This window comes from Barbatula barbatula (genome assembly GCF_947034865.1).
Source record: "Barbatula barbatula genome assembly, chromosome: 1".
NCBI classification, from domain to species: Eukaryota; Metazoa; Chordata; class Actinopteri; order Cypriniformes; family Nemacheilidae; genus Barbatula; species Barbatula barbatula.
This window is the reverse complement of record NC_136766.1, coordinates 1,746,988-1,767,264: the sequence shown is the minus strand read 5'-3', so window position 1 is coordinate 1,767,264 and position 20,277 is coordinate 1,746,988. Positions and strand designations below refer to the sequence as shown.

Here is a 20,277-nt window from a genome sequence, read left to right as displayed (position 1 = left end):
GAAAATAAATCTAGAACAGGAAAAAATGCTAGATGCTAGTTGCTAAACAAGACAGGACAGGACAGGGACAGGGACAGGGACAGGGACAAGGACAAGGACAAGGACAAGGACAAGGACAAGGACAAGGACAAGGACAAGGACAAGAAGTCAGCTACAGAAGTACTCTGTGAACATACAACGGACTGACAAAGAACAGAAGGACACGAGGGAATAAATAAGGAAACCTATCACAGTCGCAATAAGTAACAGCTGCGCAGCGCGCCCCGTGAGCAGAACGCGCTGGCGAAACTCGCTACAGGTGTCAGGGTGATCAAAAACGTGAGGGAATACCAGTGAGGGAGACACGAGGGCGGGGCGAGTGACGCAGACACTGAGCACGCGGAAAACTGTCAAACAATTCCCCACGTGTTCGACATGAAACAAAACAAAGTCTCACAGGCAGAAAACGGACACAGCAGACCCAGAGTCATGACAGGAAAGAACATCTCAAAGTAGTCAAAGTAATACTCGGCTGTGCATACAAACACACTGTTCTGCTGTGTAAGAACTTATTTGAATTGTTTACACATAACTTTGTGGTATATGCATTTTCATCATGGCACCTCCTAGCAAAGTAAACAAACAAGTTTGGTTCCAAAATGAGCTCAGTTTTTAAACATTAATAAATCATGTTTTTCCCCAAAACTACAGATCAACCAAACTGTAGATGACCTCTAGCAGTGTTTTATTATAATTATCCTGTTTCATACCTTTTATTTCATGTGACTTTTATTTTGTCATCATGTTATCTGTAGGGGGGGCTAATCACTCCGTGCTCAGAAAACTCGAGAAGGCATGTTACAAGACGATGCATGTTTAGAGTCAGAGATCGGAAAATATTACTGTAACCTGTAACTAATGTGTTCTTTGAAGTGTTATACCACTCTGTGCTTGATTTGTTTGGCAGTAATAATTTGAGAATAATTAATGAAGTTGCTAGCTAGTTCTCCAAAGTCCAAGTTAAGTAAATGACGGCTGCTTTCCCTGGATCACCACTCTTTAGCACCCTTTGATATGCGGAGCGAGGTATGTGGTCCATTGTAATGTACCATTTCATTTAAATTCATTTATACTGTCATGTAAATGGTAACGAGATTCATTTCTCATTATGGCTGTTGCCTGCTATGCTGTTATCAATGTGATGCTAGCTTGCTAAAGTGCTTTTGTTAAGGGATTATTTTGTATCTAACTAAATTGCCTTTGTTATTTCCTAAATTTTCACGGTGTTGGTGCTTTTGCACACTCGTCTGAATTAAAGTACACCCATATGGAAACACTCCCAAGTTTATTCCAAGTTGAAGGGATGCTACAAAAACTTAGAAAAAACCCACAGGTAACTAATGCAATACAAACATGATAACATAACAAAAAACATGACTTTGGAAAATTTTAAGAATCGGAGTTCTCATTTTGCAACCATTTGTGGTCAGATGTTTGGCATAGGCCCTGTAGTAAATCTACCAGCAATCCTTATAATCCCATTACAGAGGTAAATTATTATTTTTGCCTGTGACCTCACCCTCAAATGCTCAATATTGGTTGAGCATACTTCTACTTTTGGACAGAACACTCAAGTAAGACACTTACGTCAAACCTTAAGACTATTATAAGAAGTTTTGTCTGTATATGCAGTCCTATGATAACTCAACACAGGAATTATATATGCACAGGAATTACTTTTCCTATTTCATTTACATGCGTCCTTATATTGAATTATTCAAACAAACAGGCCGAAGTGTTTGATGGAACAAATCAGCTGTGACCTAGTTCAATATTCTCTCTGCTTTCATTGATCATTTCTAGATAAAATAAAAATGAAGGATCGTTGAGAAAAATATGGCAAGGCAACCATCGGGTCATAAAGAATCCTATACTGAGTTGTTGTTACCTCAACATGTGTTAAACAATCCAGAGTCATTAAAGCTCAATGATGGATTTGTTACACATGAATGTGTAACAACATATCTTGTTTATTATTGATCTCAAACGGATTTTCTCATTCTCTCTTGATTTCTGCTTGTACATTTTTGTTATTTGGTCTTTAGGTTTGAATTGTCTGTCTGAAAGTGTCTTTATTCTGAAGTCATAACACAAAACATGATGCGAGTGAACGATCAGGAAGAGAAAACACAGCTGTGAGTTCAGAAGATATCAAACATTCTGTCAGTCTTTCATTGACTTGCGTTCATGAATGAAATCAGTCCAGCAGAGCTTGAAAAGAATAGTAATATGATTACTTTACATGTATCTGGCAGTTTCCAGGAACCAGATCCTCATTTCCATGTGCAATTGGTCATTCGTGCCATTTTTGTGACACCACATTTGATTTGTAAATCAGTCTCGAGTTGACAAATGTGTTTTTTTATGTTTAAGACATTGAGTGCTGATGTCATCATGAGGGTGGAGAGAGAAAGACAATTGTCCAGAGGGATGTACTGATGTAGAAGAGAGAAGAAGAGAGAAGAAGAGAGGAGAAGAGAGAAGAAGAGAGAAGAAGAGAGGACGACTCTCACACGTTCTGCTCATAACCCATAAGAAACTCAATTCTCTTCTCTTCTCTATTCTCAGATTCCTTTTGTTCAGCAGCGACATGGACAAACTCATTCATCTCATTTTACTTTCTGGTGAGTAAACATTACATCATCATCTCATAGAACACACAAACATCTCAACATTATACAGGCTGTCAGTCAGTATTCAGTTAACTCTTTAACACCAAGATTTAACAGCTTTGTATGAATCTTAATTTAAAAAAATTTCAGTAATTATGTGTAAAATTCTTATTTTTGTTCAACAGGTCTTTTTTGTATTACAGAGAGTATACAAGGTAATAAATTCTTTAGATTTTTCACATAGGAATGTAAAATGATGTAAATTAATGTTTTTATTGATCACTTATTTTGTGGTTAGAGGATTCTAATGCTTTGTTTTTTTGGTATATATTTTGCCAAGCTAAAGCTTTTATTGATGTTTAGAATGAATCATGAAACACGGGACATGATGGTAACTGTCCATTGTAGCAATGGATCGTATGTACATGAGGTGGGACTTGATGTTGAGAGTGGCGTGAGAGCTGTATCTCAGACGTAGGACTGCTGTAAATTTGGGACTCATCATCAGTAGTGTACCTTTGAATCAGGGGGTGTTTCGGCCTTTCAACACTCTAAACCCTCATCAAAGGTGGCCAGATACAGGGTGATCAAACCTGAGCTTGTGTCCCAAAGTCATGAGAATTGCCTGGTTGTTTAAACGGCGTAGCCTACGGGACTATGCAAGGCAGGGGGCATCCTCTTCCCTGAGTCAATCCTAGAGCTAACCACATACCTTGTTTACCGTCTTCATAGGGGGTTGTAACCTGGGTTATCAAGTGGGGGGGATTAGTGAGTGGGTCATGTTGAGGTTCTTTAAGCCCAGCAAGGGTCCTTCCGCTTTATCAATATCCACTGGCTGCTTCTTTCGACTACTTCAGAGACTGATCTAATTGTCTGTCGCAGAGCCTGTCCATGGATGCCAAGATCTTTCAGCAGTTTGATGGTGGATGAAGCCACAAAACCTCTGCATCCCACTTCAACCGGATAGACTTTAACTTTCCATCCTCATTGTTGAGCGTCTTTTGCAAGTTCTATGTAGCACAGTTTCTTACGTTCATAGGCCTCTTCTGTTGAATTTTCCTATGGGACTGTGAGCTCTATGATGAAAACAGACTTCACTGAAGGGGGCCAGAGTACCAAGTCTGGCCTAAGGGTGGTAGCTGCAATCTCAGGTGGGAAGATTAGTTGCTGGCCAATATCGACTAGCATCTTCCAGTCCCGGGCCATGGCTAGTTGTCCAGCTTCTGGTTTGACAGAACCAGTCCCTCTCGGATGAAGATTTGGGCTGTGATGGGATTGATAGTTCTCAGGGGCAAGGAGCTGTTGGTATTCCTCTTGCTCCCAAGAGCTGCTGCCAGACTCTTGAGGACCTGGTTGTGCCTCCAGGTGTAGCGACCTTGTGTGAGGCTGGTCTTACAACGGGTCAAGATGTGTTTGAGAGTCGCTGGAATTGGGCAGAGGGCACAAGTTGGGCCCACGCCATACCACTGGTGGAGGTTTTTTGGTGATGGGAGCACATCCTCGACCACCATTTTCCTCCTCTCTGATTTTAAGGCTTTCCACCAAGTTGGCTTACTTGCTGTAAGGCCCAAGCCACCTCTTGTCAACTGGACGTGCCCTACAATGTCACTGTGCTTTAGGGCTCATGTAGCTTGCTGCAACGCATGAGATTGTGCCCATTTCCGTCCAGTTACCAGGGTTGGAACAGCATTGCTAATGGTCTGTCTTTACAGTGTAGCTTTAGATAAAACCGGTGAAAGTGAAGTTATCTTGGTCAGTAAATTTTGAATGTAATCAAACTGTCTGGAGCCACCCGTGCGTTAAAGGGTTTAATGTCGGGGTTCTCAACCTTTTGCAACTCATTGCCCACCAAGGACTGTTTAAAACATTTCCAAGGACCACCTTTCCAAATACAATAGTTTGAACACAGAATATTCAAAGAGTACATATACTTGCTGTAAATCTTTTATGCCACAGTAGCAGACTTAGTCAAGTAAGCTATATAGATGAAAACTGTTGTATAATCATAGAAAAGACTTGGCAAGTCTACTCAGTAAACCTTTATTACTGTAACAATAACAGGGCAGGTCAGACCAGACCGGATGTTCTGTGTTCAAATGTCTCTGTAGCTTTGATGGTTTTTGCGCATCGTTCGATAAAATGTCTCCACATATAACACCCTGTGTCTTCGGCTTAGTCTCAGTACCTGCCATTATAAAACCTAATTTAATGCAGTTTGATACCACCGGGGTGTTAATGGACAAATCAACAGCGGTGGTCGCGCGGCAGCTCACCACCGTCATGGCTCTTTCCCACTGCGGTGGTACGGCTGTCACAGCCGCCGTCACAGCCTTAGTTCTCATCACACACTTCAACACTTTTGCTGGCACAGGACTGTCTCCGACATCTGATTTTCTTTTCAGAAAACGAGATATTTTACAGTAACATAATTTACTATAACGTAATTTTATTTGAATGTCGTAACGTGTTAGTTCAATCTGACGTTGTGACATGATTGGTGTTGCAACATTGACTTTTAGATAATGCATCTTGACTCGACTTTAGTGTTTCTTTAAGATTTATGAAATCATTACAAAACAACTAAATGTCTCAATTTAAAAACAAATACAAATTAATTTGCCGGTAGTCTACCACTGCCTACACAGTCAACCAGATGGCGCTCCGAAGCCCACCAAAGGGCCGCAGGCAATCGGTGGAGAATCACTTGTTTAATTCACACCTTCCAGCCAATCAGAATCCTGTATTCAAACAGACCAGGTTGTTTTTTTAATCTGACACTGTTTGAATCCTATCCTCCACCAACATGTTTGAGAGGACCAGGCCTGGACTTTATGGTTTGTGTGTGTGTTTATTTAATTAAAAGTTATTTTATGTTTGCCAGTTCCCGTCTCCTTCATTCCCTTTTATGAATCTTGTTAAAGTGTCAAAGACATCTCAGTTCGCTGTCTTTAATGGCCATTGAATGCAGTCTTGTGAGACAGCTGGATTTGGATTACGTTGTGAAAGAGTTTTCTCTTAAGAAACATACTTATCAAGTAAGTTAAAACCAACTTTTTTATTAAGATGACTGTTAAATGCTCGTCTTTTTAATGCAGAAATGTAAATTATGCAAGGCATAAGTTTATTCGCAAGTATCTATTAGTTGGAAAGGGCAGAAGCTTTTTTAGGTGTAGAGTACTGCGGAAAATAAATAAACTGCCCTCCCTTCGGAGGGTTTTTAAAGTTTATCTCTCACATAAGCGCCATGGTTTTAATACGCAGTGTCAAGTTGAAATAATTAAAATTTTTGCACACAGCCCAGCTCATCAAAGTCAGTTCCCCCAGTTGCATTAACACCATTTACGTTTAGATTAAACACAGAACACAGGAACAGGGAGAGTATAAATATAGCTCGGGTGATGAATCTGATGACAGCAGGTGCGGGAATGATGACAAGGGAAAGACAGACTCGGGGCGAAATTCATCCTCGGGGCAAACTCGTGGAAAACCAAACTAGGGAGCGACGGGAGTTCAACGATATTTGGTACAAGTTATTATCACCAAAAATAGAAAACCAGGAACAAAACATTAGCAACAATAATACAAAAAAATAAACGATCAAATTATATATTCTGCTTATCAAGCACTGTTTGTAATGTCCTTACTGTGATGGGAGGAACTTCTGAAACACCGCCTTCACTCCAGCGCAGGAGCAAGCAGGAAAACACAAGGCGGATAAGCGGAATCAGTGAATGTTTAGAGGAGTGTTAATTGATGTCCTTTAGTGTCCGACTCGCTAAGGCCTTCAGACCTTGATCCCTGGATGCCAGCAGGGGGTCTTTGAAACGTCATCAAAGTCATAATCCATCCGTGTTTAAAACCCATGTCACACAATTCATACAATATACTCACATAAGACTCTCTCAGAAGTGTTCTTCTATTCAACTCATCAAACATGAATATGATGAAACAGACATTAAGAAAATCTGACATTCTGGACTTTTAACTCATAATTATCTTTTGATGTTGAATGTTAATGGTTTAAAGTTTCATGACTTCTCCAGACTGACTGATCAACTGTCTTTGAATTTATATTTTCTAGCGAATTTAGCATTGAAAGGAACGGCTACACAGTCATCCATATATCTCAACACATGGTTAGCTCAACATGCCATAGACGGTGTGAGATACGGAGATGCGTACTGTTCTGCTACAGAGGAGAGAAGTGATTCATGGTGGAGGTTGGATCTCTTAGATGTTTATGAGATTAAAACAGTCATCATCACTGCCAGATCAGATGGATATTTATTTCAAACCAGTGGAGCAGAGATTCGTATTGGAAACTCACTGGACAACAATGGAAACAACAATTCCATGTAAAGTTCTTCATGAAATCACTTCAACACTTTTCATTCATTGATTGATTGAAACGCCTCAATAGAGATTCAGTGATTCTCTCTCTCTAGATGTGCTGTGACTTCTGATCCTCTACCTGGAAATACTGTCAGTTTCTCATGTCATGGGATGAAGGGACGTTATGTGAATGTGGTCATGACTGGACGGACAAATAATCTTGCTCTGTGTGAAGTGGAGGTCTATGACACAGGTCATTTCTAACTCATAATTCTATAACATTAGATAAGGAAATGTTTTCTTGTGTATAAATGTAAATGTCGAAAGGCACTCGGAAATTGCGTTCATTCTACAAATATTATTTTTGGAACTATTCAAATCTAAGAATCATTAAAACATTTATTTATGTAGTTGTTTGATTTATATAATTTGATTATATAGTCGATCAGTCATAAATTTCCATGTGTGATCTTTTACCATTTGAAGTGGATCGTTCACATTAACCTTAGAACAGTCATGTGGCGTCAGACGTGAATCATGAACATAAGAGTTGAAAAGATTCAAATGGTTATTAGTTGATTCACACAGATGTGTTTATATATCTGCAGACTAACTGATCAACTGTATTTCAATATATATTTTCTAGAGAATTTAGCAGTTAACAGAACAGCTACACAGTCATCCACATATGACACCTGGACAGCTCAACATGCCATAGATGGTGTCAGATATGGACCAGACCCATTGGGTAGTCCATTCTGCTCTCATACATTATCTGTAAGTGACTCATGGTGGAGGCTGGATCTTCTGGATAATTATGACATCAGTACTGTGGTCATCACTGCTAGATCAGATGGATCTGTATATCAAACCAATGGAGCAGAGATTCGTATTGGAAACTCACTGGTCAACAATGGAAACAACAATCCCATGTAAAGTTCTTCATGAAATCACTTCAACACTTTTCATTCATTGATTGATTGAAACGCCTCTATAGAGATTCAGTGATTCTCTCTCTCTCTAGATGTGCTGTGACTTCTGGTTTTCTACTTGGTCAAACCATCAGTTTCTCATGTCACGGGATGGATGGACGTTATGTGAATGTGGTCAGATCTGGACCTACATCTTATCTCGCTCTGTGTGAGGTGGAGGTCTATGGAAGAAGTAATTTCTAAAAAATATTATACCGTTTGTAGAAGTGATACATGTCATATTTTGAATTGTTTATTATAGTAGATAATTTGAGTAATCAACTTAGTCTTTCACAATATTTAAATTACATTTTATGTCACACACAAAAATGTGTTTCTCATGACCGCTTTTGTCAGTGTCATCTGTAGTGAAACTTTTGCAATGTTTACATCAAATATCAGCATTTTTACATATGGTGGGTGAACTTGTGTTTTCAGTTTCAGTTCACAGAAGAAGAACCTTTCTGAGTCTGAAGTTTTCCTCCAGTCATTATACAGCTGCTGAGAGCGACAAAATCCTCCATCAGGTGAGAAAAAGAGTTTTAAGACACAAAAGTAAATGTGATGATTGAAGACAGAAGTGATATATGAGAGTGTTTGATGAGTGTAAATATATGACATGAGTGATGATGAGAGATGAGAAATGACAGTATGTTTCATGTGTGGATTGAAATATTTGATGTATTTTAGCTTCAGTCTGTTCTGGGATCAAACATCTCTGATTTTAATCTGTCCTGGACACAACTACCCAAGAAAGAAGAAGAACAACAGGAGGAGGACGGAGGCGAGTACACACACTTTACAACTCTTTCATGTAACACAAAATATCTTCATAAATGAAGGTTGTTTGTTTTAAGAGTCAATCAATATAAGATGAAACATAAGTTTATGACCCTGTGATGCATTTATCACAGATAAACTTTATATGTGATTTACTGAATTCTTGTTTTATTTACAGGTCCTTGTGTTAAACATCTTTAATCTGGAAATACAAAAGAATGTTTAATGTAAATGCTGATTGATTTTATTCAGTGATTTCTATTATTGTTCGTGCTGAAGCTCATTATAATCATTCTCACTATGTTGTTAGTTGTGTAGTGGTGTACTATAGCTGTGTCCAGTGCTCGAAGTGAAGGGGGGCTGGGGGTCCTGGTAAGGCATTAGAGACCCCCATAAGAAGTAAAACATAGACCGTCTATATATATTTTTTGAGTAAAAATGATAATGACAAATCTGATTAAATTCATGGAATGGATATGGTGAATTTCGTGAATTAAACGTGGTGCTGTTAATGGACTCGCTGCACCTGACTTTTAACGTGACGTTATAACCTCAGGGGAGGAAATTCATTTGCCTCATTTTATTTATTTTTAACTTAAGTAATACATGTAGGTTTTGTTACACTTGATTGATAAAATACGCTATTTCTCATTAAAAAGGAAAAAGGAAAAGAAATCCTGCGACCCGCCCTCATGGCCTAGCGAACCCACTTTGGGAACCTCTGGACCTGAGAATGTGTGTAAGTGTCACCATGTTATAAATTGTTATTATTTGTATTTAAATAGACATTTTGGAGCGTCTAACCCCTCTCCTCCCCTAAACCTTAAGCTTCCCAACCACATAAACACATTAAGTCAGTCAAGGGCTATTTATTGCAAACACTGACCAAAAATACAACCAAATCAGCACAAACAGGTCCCGTTGTGTTTTGAGTCTTCTAAATGATATAGTTGTGTGAGCACATCAGGTTGTAATGACTGACGATCGCTCTCCAGGAATGCATCCACAATATTCGTGCGTGCTCCGCCCAGAACACAGAAAATCTATTTCAGAAAACCGATGGTAATCTTTGTATTCTGTCACCGTGCGCAGCCGGTCAGGATCAGAGTTTTATGGCTAACCGAGAGGAGGATCGCTTTGGGTTTGTTCTTTGGCCTCGGAACGCTTGGAATAAACAGCATCCGTAGCCGTATCTTTCTGTCACATGTTGTGTTTATTACATGCCAACTGTTAGGTTAAGGGGCGGGGTCTTAATTGTGCGTACGAAATCATAAACCTACACAAAATAAGATGTCTGATTAAATTCCGAATGATTAAACCCCGACAGAATATGGTGTCGTTAACATTCATGTTAGTGAAAATCGTGATGCAGGGTTGCAATATGTACCTGATGGAATGTATTTTATTTAGCAAAAAGTGATACCTATTTCGTATGAGACCAGGTTGTTTACATTTACATTTCATATTGTTTACGGGCATAAGATCCCTTTTTAAGACTGAATTTTATTTAGACTTGTGTATTTGAATGGTTCACAGCTGTACTGTACTATTCCTTTGCTGTTTAAACATCTTTTGTAATATTGTAAATGCTCACAATCATCCTAATAAACCGGTGATCTGACATTTTTTAACCCTTTAAACGCAGAGTAATCTGGATTTATTAGGAGGTGTAACACTCTATTGATTCTTCACACTTGAATTCTGTTAAAACATAGCTCTGATTGTTCTCAGATGTTTGTGTTTTAACCCATCATGAGTCTCAGTTAAATACTAAAGGGATTTCTAACCAAACTATATTGATATTTTTAGGTTTTGTGAATACTAACTTGTATTTTGTATCAAATTTCCCTTTTTAATTTTTCCGGTAAAATATGTTTTTCGGACTCTCATCTGCAAATCATTGGCTGACGTCCAGTGTTGCTGTAACAACATCCTCAGTTTCTGTAAGGCCTGGGTAGATCATGCAGGTGAGAGAGCTGTTTGTAATGTGTTCTATAGCCACCAACACATTTGTCCTTTTGTATTGTGTATATTTTGCAGTCATATATATGTGTCGGAAGAACTGCACATGACATTTCATAATCATGTTTTTTTTCATTGCTCATGAGTGTTTAAGGTTCAGCCGAAGGAAGAAGGACAAAATGATAATGACCCTTAGTATCACTATTTGGAGGTTCATCAAAGTGAATGTACAAACATCTCCTCCAGACATCACTGTATAGACCCCTTTGTAGGTTTCGTCACGGCATTAACTGGAGGCAAAAACAAGGGGAAAACTGAAGGCGGCCAATACAACCCAGCACAGAGTTGGCTTAAAGTATCATTATAGAAAGTGCCTCTTATCGGATATGTTAACACATAGGCTACCTGCTGCAATTGCCAGTAAAACAAATGACAACAGTTGTAGTTTACCACAATAAAACTAGCGGACCAGAAGAAATGATCGTCAGGGGGGCCATGGCCCAGGCAACTTCTTATATGAATAAAAGCCTAAGTTGTATCCGTGTTTTTACGAGCCAAACAATACTAGTCACCACACAGCTTCACTCACTCTCACCAACTGCTGCGATAAAAAAAACTCACACTGACTACTGCATTTTGATTTGAAATTAGTGTGCATTGTTTATCAACTACGACGTTACGTCGACGTAGTTACTAGGTCTGTCATGTTGAGCGTCGTCGCGAGCTAACAGCGGGCACCTGTTTAACCGCTGGCGGCATTACCAGGCTGCGACAATGAAGGGACAGAAGTCAATGTCAGATTTTTAACAAATAAACTGGCAAAACAAAATGAGCAAACTACTCCAGCTTCCACTGTCGCCTCAACAACAGACCCGGAGCGTCCATCTCCACCACAGACTCAGACGAGCCCGCTAGCTGCTCTCCTCCGGCTTCAAGCCACCGACAGCCACTGTACAAGTGATGGATCTCACAAAACCCTGCTGTTCTTATGAAGACCAAAAAGGTTCAGGGGACTGGGTCTTCACAACAAGCAAGATCAGTTCAATATCAGTGGTTCAAAGATTTTAACTGGCTGACATTTTGTGACACGAGCAGAAAACTTGACTTGTTTTGTGTGTGTGTGTCTGTGCGGCTCTGCACATCAATCTGATTATGAGTCTTGACTTGTGATGATAGTGACTATGATGTTGATTTAGATTCAAGGCAGCAAGATGAGTTGTGGTTGTGGACTGGATGTACTTTATGTGTTTGCTATAGTTTCATCTGTGCGTTTATGTGTAAATAGGCTTGGCCTGTTGTGTGTGAATGTAAGTGGGATCAGAGGGGTTAATCTGAGGAAACATGTGTGCGTGTTCATCATGTGTGTACTGTAGATGTGACTGTGTGGTGTCGGAATAAAATAAAGTGCTCCGCAACGTTATTTAATATATCAGTAATATTGTCTGTTTCAATGCATTTGATGCATGCCCCTCCGCGTGACTTGAAATTATGGCCCCCCTTGTTCAGATGCGTTCCGCGGTCCATGGCTGCACAGGAAACAGACACGCATCTGCTCCTAATGTAAGATGAGCCCGTTTCAAGTTTATTAACAAAATGTGTCTTTTGAACCTTATCAATGAATATGCATGTATCACATATGCATTTCCATTCTCATAGTAACATTGATCATCCTGATATCTTGATTGACAGGAGTTTCGTCCAATCAGCAGTAGCTGTCATATTCCAACAAAGTACCTACCTTATTCCGGTTTGACGGATTTGTCGTTGTGGTTTCTGACTTGTTATTTCTCAAATTGTTGTTGTGTTTTATGATTTGCTATTTTGTTTTTAGATTTGTTATTGTGTTTTCAGATTTGTCATTTTGATTTTGGGGTTCTTATTTTGCTTTTAGATTTGTTGTTTTGTTTGGCACTTTCCGCCCACCATACCTCTATGAGTGCGGGATTCCCGGCCTGAATTTCTGTGGCAGTCAACTTTTGTAACGGCAACATTTAGCTTGTGTTGTAAAACACAAATTGAAGGTCACTTCATGCATTTGTTGTGCTGAATTTTAAACTGACATTTCCCTTAAAATTCTTTAAAGCTCACGACTATAAGCTGACCACTGTGAACCAGGGGACGGTACTGATTAGTTTACTGGTTAAGTGCATGTTGGCCATTTTCTTTCATTAAAAGTAAATAGTTTATATATGATTTACACAATATATTTTCTTGTAACTATACATGTAACTTGAACATGTAATATTATAAGACAACATTGTGTTTTTATTTTAGTTTAACAGAAGTTACTTCTTTTTAGGGTAGTCAATGTCCTCTATACTTGGAAGTTGGAACCGTTAAACGTTATGCCATAAACCAGATACATTTTCTATTTTTAGTGAATATTTGTTTATCAGTAGTTCTACCAGAAAGACTCGTGAAACAAAGAACGATATATGATATTTATTATGTAACAATATATTTGTATTGTATAGTAGTTTGGGCGTAGGCCCCGTCCGATGAAGGAATCATGGCAAAATGATTCTGGAGTTCCTGCCTGAAGATAAGGCAGGAGCGGAGCCTACCCCAAAGAAGAAGTAATTGGAAATAAACCCACCGGATAAGGAATCTCACTGGAGTTCCTAAAGGAGAGAGTAAGCAAGGGTCAGACATGTTTGGACATACGTGAGGTTGCATTGTACGTGACTTCTTCTGAAGATAGCATAAATGGTATTATAAAGGTTATAGTTAAATATCAATGTTTTAACTGAAACCTCCAAAAGCACATAAGAGGCTTGCGAAGCATACGATTTACCGAGCCTGCACGGGCTGAACGGCTTGCTGAGCAAAATAATAACATATATATAAATAACAACGGGGCCTGCACGGTCCGATATGAGACTCGCACGAGCCCATGAATATGTTCCTGGAGCCTGCACAGGCTACGAGGGCTTGCAAAAGCACAGAAAGAAATAATAAAATAAACAACATATATATAAATAACGACAAGCCAGCACTGGCTAATATGAGACTCGCACGAGCCCATAAATATGTTCCTGGAGCCTGCACAGGCTACGAGAGCTTGCAAAAGCACAGAAAGAAATAATAAAATAAACAACATATATAAATAACGACAAGCCAGCACTGGCTAATATGAGACTCGCACGAGCCCATGAATATGTTCCTGGAGCCTGCACAGGCTACGAGGGCTTGCAAAAGCACAGAAAGAAATAATAAAATAAACAACATATATAAATAACGACAAGCCAGCACTGGCTAATATGAGACTCGCACGAGCCCATGAATATGTTCCTGGAGCCTGCACAGGCTACGAGGGCTTGCAAAAGCACAGAAAGAAATAATAAAATAAACAACATATATAAATAACGACAAGCCAGCACTGGCTAATATGAGACTCGCACGAGCCCATGAATATGTTCCTGGAGCCTGCACAGGCTACGAGGGCTTGCAAAAGCACAGAAAGAAATAATAAAATAAACGACATATATATAAATAACGACAGGCCAGCACTGGCTAGTATGAGGCTTGCACAAGCCGATGAATGTATCCCTGGAGCCTAATTTGCTCGATAACAAGCTGATATGAGGCTTTCAGAAGCCATGCTATAAGTAACCTATACTTATGCCACCACCACCAGTATATGCAATGAAGTACCTTAAGTTTGTAGAGAATGCCTGCTGAGCATCCAGGATAGTTTTAGAATCCGGTCTTATATGGGATTCGAATGCCATAGAAGACCATCTGCCCAGGATTTTGATTGCAGAGGTCGGAATCCCGCTAGCTGCTGCAGATGTTGCCGCTCCAATCCTGAATGATTGCCCGGTGTAGAGATGGGAGGACTTGCCGCAACTCCGCACCGCTGCGGCAAGATGAATCCTGAACCACTCTTTGGTCATGGGAAAGCCGTTTGATAGCTCGAAAAGGGGGGAAAGCTTATGGTGACTAGGGCGAGTTTTGAGGTATTTAATCATGGAAGTATAAGGGCAAATATCGCTATTGGAACGCAAAATTTTAATTGTAGAGCCTGCGCATGTCGTGTCAGTTTTAGAATGTTTAAGAAAAATTATAAAGTGGCTTGGAGAAAATTTAATATCTGAAAATGTCAGATCTCTGGATGGGTCGAAACTCCGGGAGTCGTTAGTAAATTCCCCTGGGCGCATAAAGCCATGGAAGGCAGTTAAGAATACCGCTTCTAAGAGAATGTTAGTATATGCTGAGAATAGCCCTTGGCGCAACGAGTAAACCAGTTCTTTTAAAATGGGGAGAGTAATGGGAAGGCGTTTATCCATTGTTTTCTTTGTATCTTTAGAGATACCTTTCAGAAGTAACCGTATGGATGGCGTGGAAAATAAACTTGGATAACCGGGATCATGCATTCTGGCATGGAATTGGATACCCGCCAGTAATCTGCGTATGGTGGATATTTTAAGGTTGCGGAATTGATACTGATGCACCAAAAAGGCACAGACGGTAGAAACTAAAATTGGAAAAAGGTTAATGTGAAAAGCTAGACAAAAAACTGTGAACGAGGACCAGGCGGAATGATAGGCTTTAAAAGTGGAGGATGTGACACCTTTAGAAATAAAGTAGCTAGCTGATTTTAACAATTTGTAATATGGATCTAATCTAGAAGAATTTTGGACGGTTTCGGGCATGGTGTTGGATCCTGGTTGGCCGTTGGGCAGAGGCGTCTGAAGGTCTGAAAGCGAAAGCGAGAGAGAGCGTCAGCAATTTCATTAGAGTACCCCGGAATATGTTCGGCTTTGATCGTAAAGCTATGCATGATCGATTGCCAAATAATTCTTCTCATAATTGACATAATGGCTAAACAGGGCGATCTACCTTTATTAATAATAGCGACTGCTGCTTCGTTATCGCAAAACATAATGATGTGTTTGCGCAACCAAGCTGAACCCCATAGGATGCAAGCTACCGCTATCGGATAGAGCTCATAGAGAGCGGACGAGGCTGAATTTTGAGCCTGAACAAACTGGTCAGGCCACCTCTCCGCAAACCACTGATCTTGGAAGAACGCTCCGAAACCTACTGAAGGGGCAGCGTCGGTGAAAAGATTGAGAGCGACAGAAGACTCGGGAGCATCATTATAAAAAAAAGATATACCATTCCAGCTGTTAAGCAGGTGGGACCAGAATTTTAGATCTGAGAGGCACCCTTCATCGAGGTGCACGATGTCGCTTAGGTTGGGTACAGAATGGGCGCGATCTAACAACCGAGATATGAAAGCCATATCCTTGCGGGATAATGCTCATGGCGAAATTGAGGTGGCCAAGCAATGAAAGCATTTCCCGTTTTGTAACGACGCGTGAGTCTATAAAAGAAACCATAACAGAACGAATTCTGGAAAGTTTATCCATAGGAAGAGAAGCTTGCATTTTGACGGTATCCAGCCGGATACCGAGGAACTCGAGAGCGGTTGCCGGGCCGAGAGTCTTCTCTTCTGATAGAGGAACTCCCACCTCGCTGAAAATGTGTTTGAGTGTATCTAGGATGGGGGTTTCGCGTGATGGAAAATCGACCAGCAGAAAATCATCGAGTAGATGCAGAACGAAAGGGATCTTGCAGACGTTAAGCAGGATCCAACACAATGCCTCTGATAGGTTGTTAAATATGTGTGGGCTGCTTCTGCAGCCGAAAGTTAGTCTAACTGCGAAATAAAACTTGGATTGCCATTTGACGCCAAAGAGAGCCCACTCGGCGGGGTGAATAGGGATAATTTTAAAAGCGTCTCTGATGTCAGCTTTAGCTAGCCATGCACCCTGCCCAACCAGTTTAATTAGTTGGATCGCGTTGTCCACTGAAGCATAATACAGCGAAAAAGGCTCTAGGGGAATGCATTCATTAACGCTTGCTGTCGTATTAGAATGTGGCGAAGACATGTCAAAAATCAGCCGCTTTTTCCCCGAAAATTTCCTAGTAGCCACGCCGAGCGAATTAACTCTAAAAGGAGAAAAAGGAGGAGAACTGAAAGGCCCAATAACATAACCTTTATTAACTTCCTTCCCTAATAAGTCAGAAACCATTTTTGGTTCAGCTAAAGCCGACTGTAGGTTTTTTGCCACATAAGAAAAAGACAGGGGAGATAAGACGCCTACCCTAAACCCTTGGACCAGCCCGGTGATCAAATAATCTACGAATAATGGATCGGGATGGGATGACAAGTACCCTGATAACATTTGAGTATTAATTGGGGTAGAAGGGTGATTTTTTAGAATTTCTTTCTGAACCGGGACTTTCCTTGAGCAGCGGGTCTGAATCTCCGTGGGCAGACATATTTCGCATGGGGCTCTTTGCAAAAACTGAAAACATGTGAAAATATACATTTAGAAAATGTACAAACGGATTCATTGAAATTATAACAGATCCTAGAATTGTCCAGGTTATGGGTTGAACGCCCTCTATTGACGTATGATGGGCTTACTGGATCAGCACCATGTACAGCAGCGGGACTTTGACTCGCGAGAGTTTTAGGGCAGAGCGAAGCAGTGTGACCGTGAGAGCTGCAAACTACACATGCCAAGGTTTTCTGGCCGCCATAGTGGCGGACGAGTAGTTCTGTGTCGATGATGGACCAGTCCAGCCGAGAATTAAACACAGAGATGAATGAAGCGGATTTAGCCGAAAAGGATCTATGATATTCATAGAAAAGGGTGCCTCCGTATCTCTGGTAAAAGTCTGTCATCATGGCCAAATAAGTGTCCAATTCTTCGCGACGCTCTGGAAAGTTTTGGCAGAGTATGTCTCTATAAACTCCAAAAGCGCTTACGAACTCGGGAAATGATAGATTCCGTTGCAGCCTAGCGTCAGAAGTTCTGAGGAAAACCGCCACGTCACCACAATCCACCATTTGCCGTTCAGACGCCGGCAGAGGCATCAGTAAGGAGGCTAAATTTACATCCTTACCTTCTATGATGCTAGCACGCATTTGATGCGAAACTGAAGCCGCAGCCGGTGGAACAAATCGTCTCCCGAAGTTTTGGGCGGCCTCTGCCGTAGACAAATTAAACTGAGTTGCACTCAGAGCTGGCTCCACAAAGGTTGAAGGCTGGATAGTTGGTAGAGCTATCGCTTGTGGGGATGTAGACGAGGATGTCCCCGAAAAAACCGGGGATGCGGCGGATGATGTGGTCGCGGCGGAATTTAAGGTCGGGTTCCCGATAGCTCTCTCGAAGACCCCCAGCCTATTCCCGAGGTTATTCACTGACTCGGATAATCCTTGGACTATTAACAGGAGCTGATTGTTGATATCCGCTGGGCCCTGAGTTGGAGAAACGGTCGACGTGGAAGGTTTGGACCTTTTATTTGATTTTGGAGAGGATTTGGCTGTGCGTTTCCTGCCGGCTTGCTTGGCTGGAACTGATGGCGTCATGGGGCTTACCGGGACATCCGTGGCTATGACGGCGGGATTACCCAGAGCATTAGAAGCCAGTAATATAAGATCCTCCCTCTCCAGATCTTTATCCGCTGGAATGCCTTGCTGCTCAAAACTAGACAATATCTTCTCCGAGGGCCACTGGGACCACGGGGAATCCCGGTTCTGTATACGTGAACTGCGCCGCACGTTTGCGGGAGAAGTAGGAGGTGGATCATCGTTGGAATCAGTAAAATCGCAATCGACTAAAGATTTTTCCGCCATGTTCGGTTGCTAACTTACGCAATGAGAGTTTTCACTCGTGCGTTAGTTTCTGTGAACGAAAGAGAAGGTAAGTACAATCCTTTTATACTACGTGCTGAGGGATGATAGGCTAACTGGTAATTGATTATGACGTGAGGAGTCTTCCTGGTAGAACTTGCGCAAAAGCTTGCATTTCTGTGTGTGTTTGACTGATTTAACTTTATTAATGCTTCTCCGGTCATTGACCTGTCGAAGTACAAAGCCAGTTCCAGTCTGTCTCTGCTCAATATTTATTATTCAGGCAATATTGAAACACTTCACAAAGATTCTTTTACATGTAAATCACAAGGATTTCTCAGTACAACAGCAGCCGAATTCTCCTCTTGATTGCTATAAAAGGTCACATACTGCCTCGGTTCCACAGCAGCTGAACCTGCAACGTTGAGTTTGACATTACGCCAGTTTATGTAATCACTCAGTTTATATCTAATCTTTGTCTCCATGAAGTTTTTAATGAGACGAGGGGTTAGCACTTCCTTATAGACGTGTACATCTGTTATGAAGCCTGTAAAGGCTAGCTCTCGCCTAATGTCTTTGTTTGCATCTGATTTGTGACCCTGGCCAAGAAGGATTTTGGAGTCACCTTTAAAAGGGTTTTTAACAGCCACAGCCTTTTGTATGCCGGAACCTTCATCGACAAACACCTGAGCGACACCGCAGACAGAGTTCCGGGTTACGCAAACTGAGTTCCATCGGTTAAGTTTGAACGGCAGGCCGTTAAATTGAATGCTGGCGCCGTGAACCTGCAGCTTGTAAATGTTGGTGGGTGACCAAGATACAGCAAAGTCATTCGCCCCAGATGGTGTAGCCAGAGAAAACAGATTTTGGCTTTCGCTGGATTCATCAGTGTAGAATCGCAGACACACGGTGATTCAAGGGAAATCCATAGTTTCATGGGGACCATAGTTTCATTGTTTTTGGTGGACTGCTCTGGGAATACGATGACCTTCTCCTTTAAACATCTTCTGACCATGTTCAGCTCTATATATGAATAAATGTGTTAAGACACAAAATATCAATAAAGAAAACTGCTTGTTTAGTGTTTGTTAGCATTCACATTGTATTGTACATACGCACCAGACCATGCAAGGCCACAGCAGAGAATGAAGAAAAGATTAAGACGCAAGTTTCTTCATGGTGCAGTTTCCGTTGCGTCAGAGGAACCTGAGCTCTTTTTATACGGAGCAGTCATGAGGACACAACATGTTGATTCAGCAGGTTACTCGTATGCATACATACCACTGCTCCTGACCTTTCTGTAGACAGAGATAGAGTAAACTTCCAAAAAAGAAAATCTGCTTTGACGGTGTATTCAAGTCACAATATATAAATTTGAAGCGCTAGATGGTGCACTTTCGACAACAAAAAGGGCGAAGCTAAATGATGTTATGTAGGAGAGTGGAATTATGGGACATGTGGTTTTTACCATCCAGAGACGTATAGAGATCGGCCTTCATGTTCACGGACGAGGGAATGGTGTAATGCATTTTATATGATGTCATCATGGGATTAACTTGCAAGAAACGTGGAATGTAATGCTACGTAAGCCCACGAATTATATTGGATTTATTTTAAACGCGTGCAACTGTTTTATTGTGATCCGTTGAATTAAAAACGTGTCACGTGCGTTTCACATGAAAGCTAGTTTCACTGTAAAACTTGCCTAAAGACTGCGCCAGGTGATGAATGCTGATGGAGAGAGAGCGTGCATTAAAACTCTCTTCCAGTTCTGATCCGTGGGGCGAGCGCATTCCACACAGATCACAGATCATTCGCGATCCATTTAACTACTATGCAAGAAGTGTTGGATTTCCGACTTTTGTTCACGTGAATGAGGGCAAATGTCTCAATCAAGTATTTAAGTGGCACTGCAATGAGGCACAGAGAT

General features: G+C 40.9%; 1 protein-coding gene across 1 annotated transcript; it reads left to right on the top strand.

Moving 5' to 3' along the window:
- Window positions 1–2,412: 2,412 nt before the first annotated feature.
- On the top strand, window positions 2,413–9,387 carry LOC306891254 (uncharacterized protein). Its single transcript, XM_079451351.1, has 9 exons — window positions 2,413–2,663; window positions 2,837–2,866; window positions 6,733–7,006; window positions 7,097–7,236; window positions 7,630–7,915; window positions 8,008–8,147; window positions 8,393–8,481; window positions 8,645–8,738; window positions 8,913–9,387. Exons 1-9 carry the CDS (start codon window positions 2,630–2,632, stop codon window positions 8,933–8,935), a joined length of 1,110 nt encoding a protein of 369 aa, XP_079307477.1. The 5' UTR covers window positions 2,413–2,629; the 3' UTR covers window positions 8,936–9,387.
- The last annotated feature ends 10,890 nt before the right edge of the window (window positions 9,388–20,277 follow it).

Coding starts and splice junctions, on each gene's coding strand:
- LOC306891254 (XM_079451351.1), top strand. CDS start 2,630: ATGGACAAACTCATTCATCTCATTTTACTTTCTG. Junction 7,916..8,007: donor AATGGAAACAACAATCCCAT/GTAAAGTTCTTC, acceptor CTCTCTCTCTAG/ATGTGCTGTGACTTCTGGTT. Junction 8,148..8,392: donor GGTGGAGGTCTATGGAAGAA/GTAATTTCTAAA, acceptor TTGTGTTTTCAG/TTTCAGTTCACAGAAGAAGA.